Raw genomic sequence first — 13,225 nt, 5'->3', positions numbered from 1 at the left:
AAGATGTTTCGAGTTGTGTATAAATTTGATAATATATATATTGCTATTAAACCCAACAACTGGCAGGGAGCCAATGACCTTGCTGGCAAAGCTGGAGATGGAGTTTGGATTGTCCATGTAAATTTTAACAGAGAAGAACCCATTTGAGTTTGGCGCCTTGGACCTGTTAGGTCTTGTGGTGTCGCCATAATTTGGCCGAGGTAAAGCATGGCCTGTGTTCTATATGATATATTGCGTTTGAATTAATATAGTCTATGGCATGTGTAAATCATTTGAACAAGACATGTGTATTAATTTGAATAAGGCATGTGTTTAAATTTGTGGGGTTACAAGATTAATGTGAATGACTAATTTATTACACTATGCAAATTAGGGAAGATGATGAAAAGTTAAATCTATATGATCCTTTCCAATCTAATAAATCCTATTATATAAATCTTTAAATAAAATCTTATAAATTATTATATTCTGCTTAAATTTATTGGACCTTTTAAAAAAAAAAAAAAAATAATCCCTAAATAGTCTTTTAAAATCCCAATTGAATAAAGCTATTACTTGGATTGGAGCCCAAACATTCCGTCATTAATTCTGTGTGTCTGTGGGTGCGTGGAGAGAAAACCACTTTTGGATTGGAAAAATACTTTTACTTGTGCAACTGTAGTTCTATAAAATAAAAAATAAAATAAAAAAACACTTCTCTCTAGTGGTATATGATCGAAATAGTTCAGTCCAGTCCTACCCACCAAATATGACCATATATTGCCTTAATTTTGGACAAATTCCAAATTGCCAGTTTGCAGCTCATCCTTGTTGAAGATAACTAATTCCTAATTATTATTTTTTAATTTATTCACTGATTTTGATTAATTACAGTAAGATCTCTCTCTCCATTAATAATGAATTTTTTGTCTCAGGATTATCATATTTTTTGAAATGTTGAATCATACAATATTCACAAATTGCTTATACAATAAGTTATAGGTGGTATCAGAAACAAGGTGTTGTTGTCCCTCTCAATAATTTTCGTTATTGAAGTGCCTTTTAAGATGCAAACATATTTCACATAGAAATAGTAGATTAATGCTATGTTGCACGAACATGGACAGAGGAACACAGAAAATCAATACGGCAACACGAAAAATCTCAAAAAACTAGGACATAAACACGGCTAAGACACGACAATTAAAATAATAATAAATTCTAATAAAATTATAATAGATATACTTTTATATATATATATATATAAAATCATACTCAATACTTCAATATCATAATACTATAAAACAAATTTCATTACTCATCTTTCCCTAAACAAAATAAAGAATGATATACATATTCATGATTCATCATAAACCAAATTTCACATATTTTTCATATATGATCTATCATCTTCAAAATAAGAAAAATAATTTCCCACTTCATAAAATAAGAATCAAGTTTGCATAAAAAAATAAAAAAATAAAAAAAAGAAACAAAGTGAATGAATTACCCACTCAAAAAGATGCTTCTCTCACCACCAAATTGCTATCAATATCCTTAATCTACCAAAAATATCAGCTGTGCTATGAAGGAACAAAGAAATAATATATATATACAGCCCCCTTCTATTGAGGGATCCCTCAAATAATTTTATTTGAGGGACACCCTTTAGGGTCCCCTACGATTTTTTTTTCAACGATCGAAACCATCTATTTTTTAAGTCTATATTCATAGATCATCCTTGAAAAAAATTAGACAAATCGGAAACTGTTTCGATATCAAATTGTGTCCTACAAAATCAATGAACACGGTGCTTCAAGAAAGTACTAAAATTTCAACAATTCAAATGAGTGGTCAAATGATATCGGATTCAAGTGATTTTTTGTAGAGATGACCTTTGAATGAGTATCTACGAAAGAGACGGTTTGGATTAGTGAAATACAATACAGAGTGGGCCCGACAATGGTATCCCTCAAATAAGCTAATTTGAGGGATCCCTTAATGGAAGCTCTCTGTGTATATATATATATATATATATATATATATTAAATATTGTTTCAATTTTAACCCACTTTTAAAACAATTTCAAATATGTCCACATAGTTTTCAATATTTATGTTTTAACCCCAATTTTTCTTTTATAATTTTTAAAATGCTCCCTGTCGTGTCTTAACTTTAGTTGACAGTGTCCAAAAGTGTCTTGACCTTGTCCAAAATGTGTTTTGACCGTGTCTTGACTGTTGACCCATGTCCAACACCTTGACACTTTGGCCTGATGGAGTGTCCGTACTACATAGGATTTATATCTACATCCAAGGGCGAAACTACAAAGGGGCTCGGCTAGGCTCTAGCTCAAGTATTGAAAAAAAAAAAAAAAAAAACCTACGACAATTGAAGAGCAAGGGTATTTTGGCAATGGAAAAATCAGAGAGAAAGAGAGAGAGATGTAAAACTCTTTTCTCCTATTATTTCATTTGCATGAGATAAGGCAAAAAGCCAAAGCAAAAGGAAAGGGGAGAAGACAGAGCTCCCGAAGCCCACAAAAGCGTAGGGGGAGAGTGAGACTAGTAGGGCAATGGAGTGAGCTCCTTAGCCAAGATGGGAGGTTCCCGTCAAGACTAAACCCTAGCTAAGTGAGCGCAAGAGTTTAGACTTACTACAATTAAATATTAGCCCACCGTTTAACACACACAACGCCTTTTCTTTTTCTCAGCCCACAAAAAGGACAAGGCTAGACAACAACTGGTCTTCTAAAGAGAGCAGGAAGAAGGAGAAGAAGGAAGAAAAGACAGAGCGATGGAAAAAAAAAAAAAAAAAAGAAGGAGAAAGAAGAGGGAGAAGAGGAAAAAATTGCAGAGATTGGTAAAGGAAGAAAGAGGAAAAAAAAAAGAAAGAGAGAGAGGGAGAGAAGAAGAAGGAAAAAAGAAATAAAAAGAGAGAGGGAGAGATGGAAAGTGACGGAAGGAAGATGGGAAAAAAAAAATAAAAAATGAAGGGGTTGGGAGATATGAGATATAGGGAGAAGAAAAAGAATAAAAATTAGAAAATAAAGAAAAAGACGCGTCGTTTCGGCACATCTTCAAAAATCAAAACTGTTGACAAGCCAAATATTCCAAAAATATTTTGCAACAAAGGAGTTCGAACCTTAGACCTCCATGTAAGAATCATTCTCACTTTCCACTGGAGCAAAAAGGGTTTAGGGCTTAGGGACCTCTGTAACATCCCGACCCAATTTTAATTATTCGTTTAAATTATTTAATTTAATTAATTATGAAATTACAATTTTTTCCTCAAGGATAGGGTTATTTTAGTCACTTTTTAATCTAGTAGAATTTTGGGGAAATGAATGCCGTGCGTAGAGCATATCGATACGAGTTCGTAGACACGTAGTGGGCTCAAATTGAGTTGTAACGAAGAAGTTACGTTCAACAGAAGTGCAGTGGCACAAACATTAATATTTCGAAATTGTTTTTTTTAAAAACTCATATTCCTCTCTCTCTCTCTCCCCCCTATATTTTCCTCTCGCGCGACAGCCCCCCCTTTGTAACAGTCGACCCCTTTTTTGCTGGTCACCACCACATCCGGGTCACCATTGGCCACGAGATCAGTACCAAAACAACCGCCTCGACTTCCTCTCTCCATGCCACCCAATCTCTACCACTGCCGCCGCCGTTTTTTTGAAAAACAAGAAAAATAAACTGGTTTTTACCAAAACTTCAGACGTCGTTTCCGGCGATTCCGACCACCATATTTGTCGATCCAGGTATGCTTTCTCATCCTTTCAATGTGATATTGCTGATGGTTGGGTTGATTAGGTCAAGTTTTGAGTTTTGAAACTCGTTTTTCGAATCAAAGTTTCAGCCGGTATTCGGCTCTAGTTTCTGGCAAGTTCCGGCCACTTTTTCGCCATGGCACAAGAACAAAATTTGCTCAACTCGTTGTCCTGATCATGTAGGTGTAGGTATTGATGGGTGTTTTGAGAATTTTCTAGTTGCTGAAATTTTCTCAAGACACCCATGTGCTGCCGGTGCGTGTGGCGACGCATGGGCCATGTTTGGGTGGCCTATTTGGCCTAAAATGATCCCCATGTCATCTCAAGCACGACGAAATGCTCGGATTTGAATTTGGTTATCATTTGGATGTCGATCAAATTTACGCATATTAGGCGTTATCCGGGTTCAATATGTTCAAACTGTTGGATCGACTCCATTTCCATATATGTTGATCTAGGTATCTCTAGGATTGTGTAGAAATTCACGGATTAGGAATCGAAGTCTCGGATGCTCCAATTCAATGATTCAAAGACAAGGTAAAATGGTAACCGTCCGATCGTGTGATCACAAGCGATCCAACAGCTCGATCTTGACCAAACTTGCAGGACATGTTTAGTAAACTTGGTTGAACCCGTAGGAACTTTTGGATCAAAAATTGGAGGTCGTGTCCCCCGTGGGTCCGATTGACCAAATTTGGGAAGTTTGACCACTGGGTTGTCCGAGCTTCTTCCAAGGTTATTCCACTCTTCGAAACACGTAGTTGGACCTTAGGAACTTCTCGTTCGTCGTTCACACACTTGGAATCCCGGGAAAAACTAGGAAATTATTTGAAAGTCTCGTTTGAAGTATTTTATTTTAATCTAGCCTCGTATTCTTAAATAAGTACTCCGGCCCTGCATACCCAGTAGGCGGGATCCTCTGAGGGTCAAGCAGCGTTTGATTATCTGTGAGTAGACTTTGTTTTTAAATAATAAACATTATTTTTATGATGGAAAGCTATGCATAATGATTTATTTGATTATTAAGTTTATTATATAATTAATTGTTGAAATATGATATTTTTATGAAAGTATTTGAAATATATTTGAATATTGGTATATTGTGATTATCTTGAGTTGATATATGCTATTTTCGAGAATTTCTATTTATGCTTGGATATGTGTGGCGTACATAGGTTTTTGAGAAATGGATTAATGCGAGTTACGTTGTGATTTATGTTAGTTTTGAGTGTTATTAGTACTACCCTATGTACCTCCCCGAATTTGGAATACTGGAATTGGATACTTGGAATTTTGAGATACTTGGATATATATATCGGAACCCGGGCACACTTGATGGGGTGTTTCATAGACCCTTAGCGGGGTTAGTCTGCACGCGTAGGACTTGTCAGAGGCGTACGAGTATTGAGGATTCTATTCTACGCGCTGGTGAGTTTAGTCCCTCTGTTGGACTGCTTGTTCCCTAGCCACATGGTTGATTGAGGATTATTCCATGTGATCTAGTCAAACAATCCCCCAGTTGGATTGTTTTCCTGGTACAAGATTGGTAATATATATATATATATATATATATATATATATCGGTTATGAATTCATGTTTTCTGCATCGTTTTCCAAACAGTGGGGTTATTATATGTTGTTTTCAAATATAACGAAACTTTGTTTTTTGTCCACTCACAATTTTATATTTTGCGCCCCCCAAGCAGTAGATAGACTTGAATCAAGCGGCCGAACCGAGATCGAAACATTCGAACCCGAATCTCTTGTAGGATAACTTTTCTTCGTTTTATTTCCATTGAACTTTATATTTCACTTGTATTCGGAATTCATTTAAACATGCTCTGTTATCGCCCATATTAGGATTGAATGTAAGGTCGGAGGCCTATTATGTAAACTGCATGAATTTACATTGTGCATGTTGCTGCTGGGATTGTATAATTGTGTTTTTTAACAGTTTGAAAAATTTAGGAAATGTCCATTTTTCAGGAAAGACCCTGTCGAAATTAAGGTAGAAAGTCCCATCTATCTTAGTAAATGGCCCCAACATCAGAGTAACGTCAAAAAAAACCACATAATTTGTCTCGGATTCCGAGATATTCGGTATAGATCCTATCAACCTCCATGTAATGCAAGATTCACAATATTCACAATACCACCGAAAAAGAATGTTATGTATCAATATTGTGACCACAGCTAGTACAGTCGCTTCGTGCTCAGGATGATTGGAAAGCAGCACTTGCATCTAACTTATACATCCATCGAACTTGGAAGTTGGATGCAAGGAGGCCGGATCTCTGCCTTCACTTTAGTACTTCAAAACCAGGATTTTTCCAAAAGAGATAGAATTTGCATATCGGCATGCTTCCAGAAACCTAATGCTAATATAACCAGAACACAAAGCTCCAAATTCGGATTCCTCCGTAGATTGGTAGAGAGAGAAAAAACATGTCGACATATATACTTATAAAAGAGAAAATCTAAAGAAAATATGCAGAAAATTTTATTATCATAAAAACCATAATATCAAAGACAAAAGTCATGAACCTACTACTATCTTAAGTTTCACCTCTCAAAATTTGTAAAATCCAGACCAACACAATTATTCTTAAAGACATCAGATAGATATATAAATAAATTCTCTCCATTATCACATAAAAAGTCCCAAGTTGCTCTAATCCTCCATGCGAATGATGCACCGGATGGACTGTCCTGAAAGCATCAAATCAAATGCTTTGTTGATCTCAGCGAAAGGGACCGAGTGAGTGATAAATTTATCCACTTCCAGCTCCTGCAAGATCAGTACACAAGGTAGAGTTTTACAACATCATATTGAAAATTAAAACTGTCCTCAAACAACTAGAACAGTCAAAGTTTGAAAATTATTCACAAACATACTTGAAAGGAAATAAGAACTTACATTATTCATGTACATCTCCACAACACCGGGCAGATCGGATCGGGGTTTGTAGTTACCATAGAAGGTGCCCTTAAGAGTCCTCTCATTCAAGAAATTCACTGGATGGGTTTTGAATGCATCATCTTTATTAGGCACACCAACGAGTACAGCAACGCCCCAACCCTAAATTCAGAAAGGAAAAAGGAGAGTTCAATTTTGAACCTCAAAAGCAATGTGGCTGCATATTCTAGTATCTTATCAAATGAAACAAACTACAACTTTTATAATTGCTTACATCATGAACACATTCAAATGCAGAAATCATTGCCTGGACGCTTCCAGTGCATTCAACACTCCTATCCACTCCACCATCGGTCATTTCAGCAATCACCTTTTTGTCAAAATTCAAATGTTAAGTCTTTGCTAACCAATAATCACAAACATAAAAGTCCAATAGTCTCTGTTAACCAATAATCACAAGCTTATCAAGTACACATGGGAGAAGTCGTTATGCATTATTTGACTTCAATAAGATCAGTATTGTAAACATATTACGAAGGCAAGGGGCAATCTTTAGGTCAATTCCTCAACAGGTGAAGGCATAAAAAAGTCTGTAACTAACCTCTTGCACAGGTTTGTTATGATCTTTTGGATTCACGAATTCATTCACGCCAAACTTCTTGGCTGCCAGTGAGTACAAAAAAGCATGATAAATCAGTCGATGACAACTTAATCTGAACCGGACATGAAGCACAGTGACTCCTTGGATGGATATTTAAAAAAGACTGACCTTCCTCAAATCGGTTGGAATTCAAATCAACTCCAATGATTCTTGCTGCCCCAGAAACCCTTGCACCTTCAGCAGCCTAAAAAGTAACAAGGAAATGAACAAGAAAAATCATCATGATAATCCAAACTAGCAGGAAGCACCATAAACGAGGATCAAAACATAAGAATGACTCACAGCAAGACCAACAGCACCCAGTCCAAAAATGGCAACAGATGAGCCCTTTTTGGGTTTTGCAACATTCACAGTGGCACCAAAACCTTCAAATGCACAAAACAGAAATTGATTAGGGAAAACAAAAACAAAGAAACCACTAATCTTATTTAACATTGTAACCATTAAAATGTGAGAAGTCTTTCAAACCTGTGCATATTCCACAACTAAGAACACAAACTTTTTCAAGAGGGGCTGCAGGGTTGATCTTGGCGACAGAACCAACATGACATACAGTGTATTCACTGAAGGTAGAGGTACCAAGAAAGTGATATATTGGCTTTCCATCCTTGGAGAACCTGGACTTGCCATCACTGAGCATAGTACCCCTGTCAGTATTGATCCTCAGGAGATCACACATGTTGCTTTCCTCTGACTTACAGTGCCTGCACTCCTTGCACTCCCCCGTGAACACAGGAAGGACATGGTCTCCTGGTTGGAGATCAGTCACACCCTCACCTACGCTTTCCACAATTCTAAACAAAAAATTGCCAACCAAGCAAAATTTAGGAAACTAAAAATACTCTGTCTACAAGGGAAACTCAAAATTTAGCAAACATACCCTCCAGCTTCATGACCGTAAATGCGAGGGAACAATGGGTGTTGTCCCTGTGACATAAAAGAGATGATTCAGTTCCAAACGAAAATGCCATGTACAGGAGAGGCCCCTTGTTGTTTCATTTGAGGGGAAACATGTGTTACCAAAATAATAAACAGATGCTCAATCATGCTTAATAATGTAGTGAGCAATGAGGCAGATTATAACCAAATCGTTCTCTTTTGCCATCATGATATGGATATAGTTCAACACAATGCCAGTAAAAGTATAATAAAAATTTACTTTGGCTTCCCAGAAGTAGACATCAGTGTGGCAAAGAGAGGTGAAGAGGATCTTCAAGCGGACTTCTTCTTTCTGTGGTGGTGCCACCTCCACTTCCTCAATTGATAGTGGCTTCCCCGCTTCCCATGCCACCGCGGCTACAATCCACAAATGCCAATGCAATTAGTAAACAATACATCCATTTAATCAATATTATTAACCAACTAGAAGATCAGTCCCCTGCCAAGACAATTGACCAAAAAAATTATGGTTTCTTTCTTCTGTTCAGTAAAGTTTAGAAAATTTCCAAACTGAAATTGGCATCCCCCATCAAATCCAATCCAAGAAAACCCAGATCAAAAGTGAATCATCATCATTAATTGATTTATAAAACATTTTAACAAAAAGAGAAAAGAAAAAAGGAAAAGATCAAGCATCTGCATGTAAAAAAAAAAAAAAAAAAAAACCCACCAGGATGCACAAAAGAAAACAAGATATGTAACCAGAAACAAAGGTATAAAGCAGCTAAGACTCCTCACCAACACTATAAAACAACAGAATGAAGGGAACTGATTGTTAGAACAAACCAGACCCAATTATTGGAATCACTAAAAAAATTATCAGAAACAGAGAACCCAACAAAGGGTATAACCAAAAACATAAATGGGATTATGTAAAAATGAATGAAATGAGCAGAACTATTTAACAAAGGAGAGCAAGAGGTCTGGGTTTACCTCTGCACTTGATAACCTGACCAGCTGTAGACATTGTATCAGAACTTTGTGATGTTTATCTGTTAATTTACGATCAAAAGTCTTGTGTTTTTGGATGTGGGAAAGTGAGAATGTGAAGGCACTATTTATATTGTGATTTTGACAACCGCTAAAGAAAGTGGAGAATAATAATAATTTTTTTGTGATGAACAAGAAAGTCGAAATTCAATGTTCGATAAAACCATTTTCCATCCAAGGGTTATTTCGGATAGGAGCCCCATTCTGTGTGTCCGTGGGTGCGGAGAGAAAACCACTTCTGGATTGGACAAAATGGAAAAATAATTCAACTTGCGCAACTGTAGTTCTATAGAAAAAATAAAAAACCACTGCTCTCTAGTGGTATATGACCGCTTCTGTTTTGGCTTATTTCCAGCGGCGCCTTCGTTTCTGGTTTATTCTTCTTTTGGAAAGTAACGTGGCATACTGATCTCCATTTTAGGAGGGCCCTACGTGTCGTCAAAGTTTTTATCTTATCATATTCTAGAACGATAATTATAGTGTGGTGTTTGAATAATATTCTTGGATACAGCAGGGAGATAATTAGTGTGTTTTGACACATAGATATTTATTAATATTATATTTTAAAAATGGAAAATATCAATTATGTCGCTTATTTATATATTATGATATGTAAATGAATTATACAACATAGTCATACTCCGGTAGCAAGCAATTTGCAAAGAACACTACTTGACTTTTTACTTGTAATTTGTTTGTTACAAACAAATGACAGTCTAATATGTTGTTGAGTAAAATGCCTCTAGGCTAAGCTTGTCTAAAACCCAAATGATCGAGCTCAACTCGAGCCCGTCGTCGAGCTAAGCTCGAGGTTGAGTGGCTAGACTAAGTTAAGCTCAAGATCAAGTGGTTGAGCTGAGCTCAAACTTAATTACCACATATGTTTCCCACCTATTCTCAGGTGGGCTCCTAAGTCAATTAGTCCATGAATTTAGGACCGGTGTGGATGAGGCTTACCTATCTCGATTTACATTTGATTAGAATTCCTACCTAAATAGGTAGGAGCTGAAGTGTATGTGGAGTAAGCTCCGAGGTACGTTGTGTTAACCTAAAGGACTTCTAATCCTAAAGGAACTAGGATGTTTCAGGTTTGCCAAGACACGTCCACCTATAGGGAGTCATAGTCCAAGGAGGAATAGATTGTCCTAGGGTATGACTATGATCAGATCGGTTTTACGACATTTTCTCAAAGTTAGGCAATTCTAAACACCCCAAAACTATCGTATACTTTACTCTCAAATACTCAACTGACTTAAGCATTGGAGGGTCTTTGGCCAACACCATACCGATGTCACCCTCCTAACCTGGTCCGAAAGAATTGCGTGACCTAAATGTCAAAAAAGTCATCCCACTGTTGAATCAAATTTAAGTATCAACATGACACATTGCAAAAATAACTTATTAAAATTTCCTAAAAGAAAAGTTTCTACACATGTGTGACTATGATTTGTAGGAATTGCTTCTTATTTATTTCCAAATATGATTCATTTCGGAATGTTTGGCTTAATGATTATTGTAAACAAAAGAACTTTCACATTAACGAAACAATTCTTTTATCATATTTTGTTCAAACAAAATTTTTATAGCATTTTTATTTTTCCAAGCAATCTTTTTTTTACATTAACAAACCAATAATAGGAATTATTCTTCCTATATGAAAACTAAGAGAATGCGGTGGCTTGTAGCTTGGGCTTAAAAATATAAAATACATATTCTCTAAAATATATACATACACATAAAAGCCTAATAGATTGCATGCCGAAAAATTGAAGATACAAACAAACTAGAATTTGTTAGAACTAATTTCTATTTTTATTCTTTTTCAATTTCAATTCAAATTCAGCCATTGGTACATCATGTAAATAAAATTAATCTATAATTGAAAAGGCTAATCCAAATTAAATTAACCTTAAGAATGTGAAATATAGAGAGGTAGCTCTAAACTTAGAGCTTAATTACATAATTCAACAACAAAAATGGATATATTTTTGTGAAATTTAACTTAAATAATTATTTAATTAAATAAAAATAAAGATTCAATTGAAGATACTACTTGAATCCACCCCCAAAACCATGGTGGAAACCTAAGTTTTCTTCCAAAATTGAAGGTAGCAATAAAGAATGAAAATTAATCACTTGATTTCTACCATGATAACTACTCAAGTTTTGACATACCACCACCATCTTAGTTTTAGACAAGAGAGCTCATAAAATTCATAAGAAAAACAATTTAACCAGAGAATTAATAGCAAAGAAGATAAAAGAAATCAAACTCCTGACTATGCAGATGCAGCAGTTTTGTTCTCCATGGTTTAACTATGCTCTTCTTCAAGCTCCCACACAAATTATCTTCTCTTCAAAGAAAATCTCCATCTTCTGAGCTTTGTTTCTCTTCCTCCTTGTAATTTTCTGCTCCTTCCCCTTGTCTTTTTAACGGATGCAATTTCCCTTCTCTTGCAAATTGGCCAGTTTCCTTCATCACTTTATTTATCGGTTTCTTCAAAAGCGTGGCCTTGCATTTTATTTGTACAACATTACTCATTATGACGACATACTTACACACCCTTCTTTTTTTAGTGAATAAGACAAATCTTTTTGCCTTGGTTATTCAAGAAAAAAAAATCTAACCAAAGAGGAAATCGAATTTAGAATCTCCCTCCACGTAGTAAAGAGAAATATCATTAGACTAATAGAAAGAAAAATATCATTACACCACAAATAACTGGTAGTGCATATAGTCTGGAGTGGTAAACGTGATCCATTGCCCGAAAATTACCTCGAACATTCTTCCACATCCAGCTTTCAGCAAAAGAGCTTTTCTGTGCATATAAAAGCCCATCCAAGCCTTGTCTATCTCCATTGAAAGTGTAAAAAAAAAAAAAATTGGACCTTAGGGATTTAGGCCCAATTGAGAATATGGAACCCTAGCCTGTAATTTTATGCAAAGGGGTCCATCGCTCCTCACTGGACTAGGCTATAGGTAAGGTACACAAAAGATAGATAGGGACAGCAACGGGATGAGAAACACTTATGTGCAATGAGGATAACACTGGTTTGCCATTCTCAATTAATCGTATTATACTATGTGTGATAACTTTTCTACTTAGCATAGCATGATTGATTGAGGATAACAAAACAGTATTATTCCCGTTTCATACAAATTTTTCTACAATGAGACAACTTGGGATCAGATTTTCCCTCACCTTCCCCACCCCCATCCCCTAAAACTTATCAATTTCAATCGAGTGCGAATTCCCCATTGAAGATTGGGTTCTCATTCCATTAATCAAAGTAAAATTTTCAAATTAAGAAAATATCTATTAAATAAAGATATTAAATAATATAATAATTAAAAGTGTAGACAGTTTATTTGAAAATTCATAAAACACTATTTCAAAGCAAAATTAAAACGTCATTCTCACTATCATGTTTATTTATTAATAATGGGTATCAAATCATTTCAATTCCTTATTCTCTTGTGTTTACTAACACATGTATTGGAATGATTCCAATTCCTTACTTCTCCTTCGTTTACATACACACACAAAATAAAAAAATTATGGAAGTTCCATGGTAAAATCTCTAATCAAATATCATCAAAACTAGGAATCAGATCAACTAGAATGAGTAGTTGATCCGATTCCAATTCCTTATTCCCAAATTCTTAAGTTCTTCGATTCATAACAATCCTCATTCCCTTACCCATACCGGATTTTACCCCATGACCAAATAAATATCTAATTGATTATTGACGGCCATTTGACATTTTTTTGCCAATGTGGGATCTTATCAAAATCCAAGTCAAACATGAAGGCGTGAGAGATGAGTAGAACATATTTTTCAGGTGCAGTATATATGACTACCAAGTAGATTAAAAACCGACCAATAATTATGTTTCAAGACTTCTGTCTCAAGAATGCAACGAGGCAAGCTTTAACACTACCACATATACATATTATACAGATTT

At 35.6% G+C, this 13,225-nt stretch overlaps 1 protein-coding gene across 1 annotated transcript; it reads right to left on the bottom strand.

Annotated features, from left to right (window-relative positions):
• Positions 1-6,229: 6,229 nt before the first annotated feature.
• Positions 6,230-9,551, bottom strand: LOC117637892 (alcohol dehydrogenase 1). Its single transcript, XM_034372941.1, has 10 exons — positions 9,202-9,551; positions 8,489-8,625; positions 8,210-8,256; positions 7,798-8,123; positions 7,612-7,694; positions 7,438-7,513; positions 7,270-7,331; positions 6,943-7,038; positions 6,669-6,830; positions 6,230-6,539 (listed from the first exon to the last, which is right to left on the bottom strand). Exons 1-10 carry the CDS (start codon positions 9,233-9,235, stop codon positions 6,423-6,425), a joined length of 1,140 nt encoding a protein of 379 aa, XP_034228832.1. The 5' UTR covers positions 9,236-9,551; the 3' UTR covers positions 6,230-6,422.
• Positions 9,552-13,225: the final 3,674 nt, after the last annotated feature.

Source organism: Prunus dulcis, chromosome 8 (assembly GCF_902201215.1).
Source record: "Prunus dulcis chromosome 8, ALMONDv2, whole genome shotgun sequence".
Taxonomy (NCBI): Eukaryota; Viridiplantae; Streptophyta; class Magnoliopsida; order Rosales; family Rosaceae; genus Prunus; species Prunus dulcis.
The sequence above is the reverse complement of the archived record's forward strand: the minus strand, read 5'-3'. Positions and strand labels throughout refer to the sequence as shown.

What these genes read in the sequence shown, in the direction of transcription:
- LOC117637892 (XM_034372941.1), bottom strand. Translation starts at nt 9,235, where the DNA reads ATGTCTACAGCTGGTCAGGTTATCAAGTGCAGAG. An exon ending in TACGGTCATGAAGCTGGAGG is followed by an intron (nt 8,124 to 8,209) that starts GTATGTTTGCTA and finishes TTTTTTGTTTAG; the next exon opens with AATTGTGGAAAGCGTAGGTG. An exon ending in TAGTTGTGGAATATGCACAG is followed by an intron (nt 7,695 to 7,797) that starts GTTTGAAAGACT and finishes GTGCATTTGAAG; the next exon opens with GTTTTGGTGCCACTGTGAAT.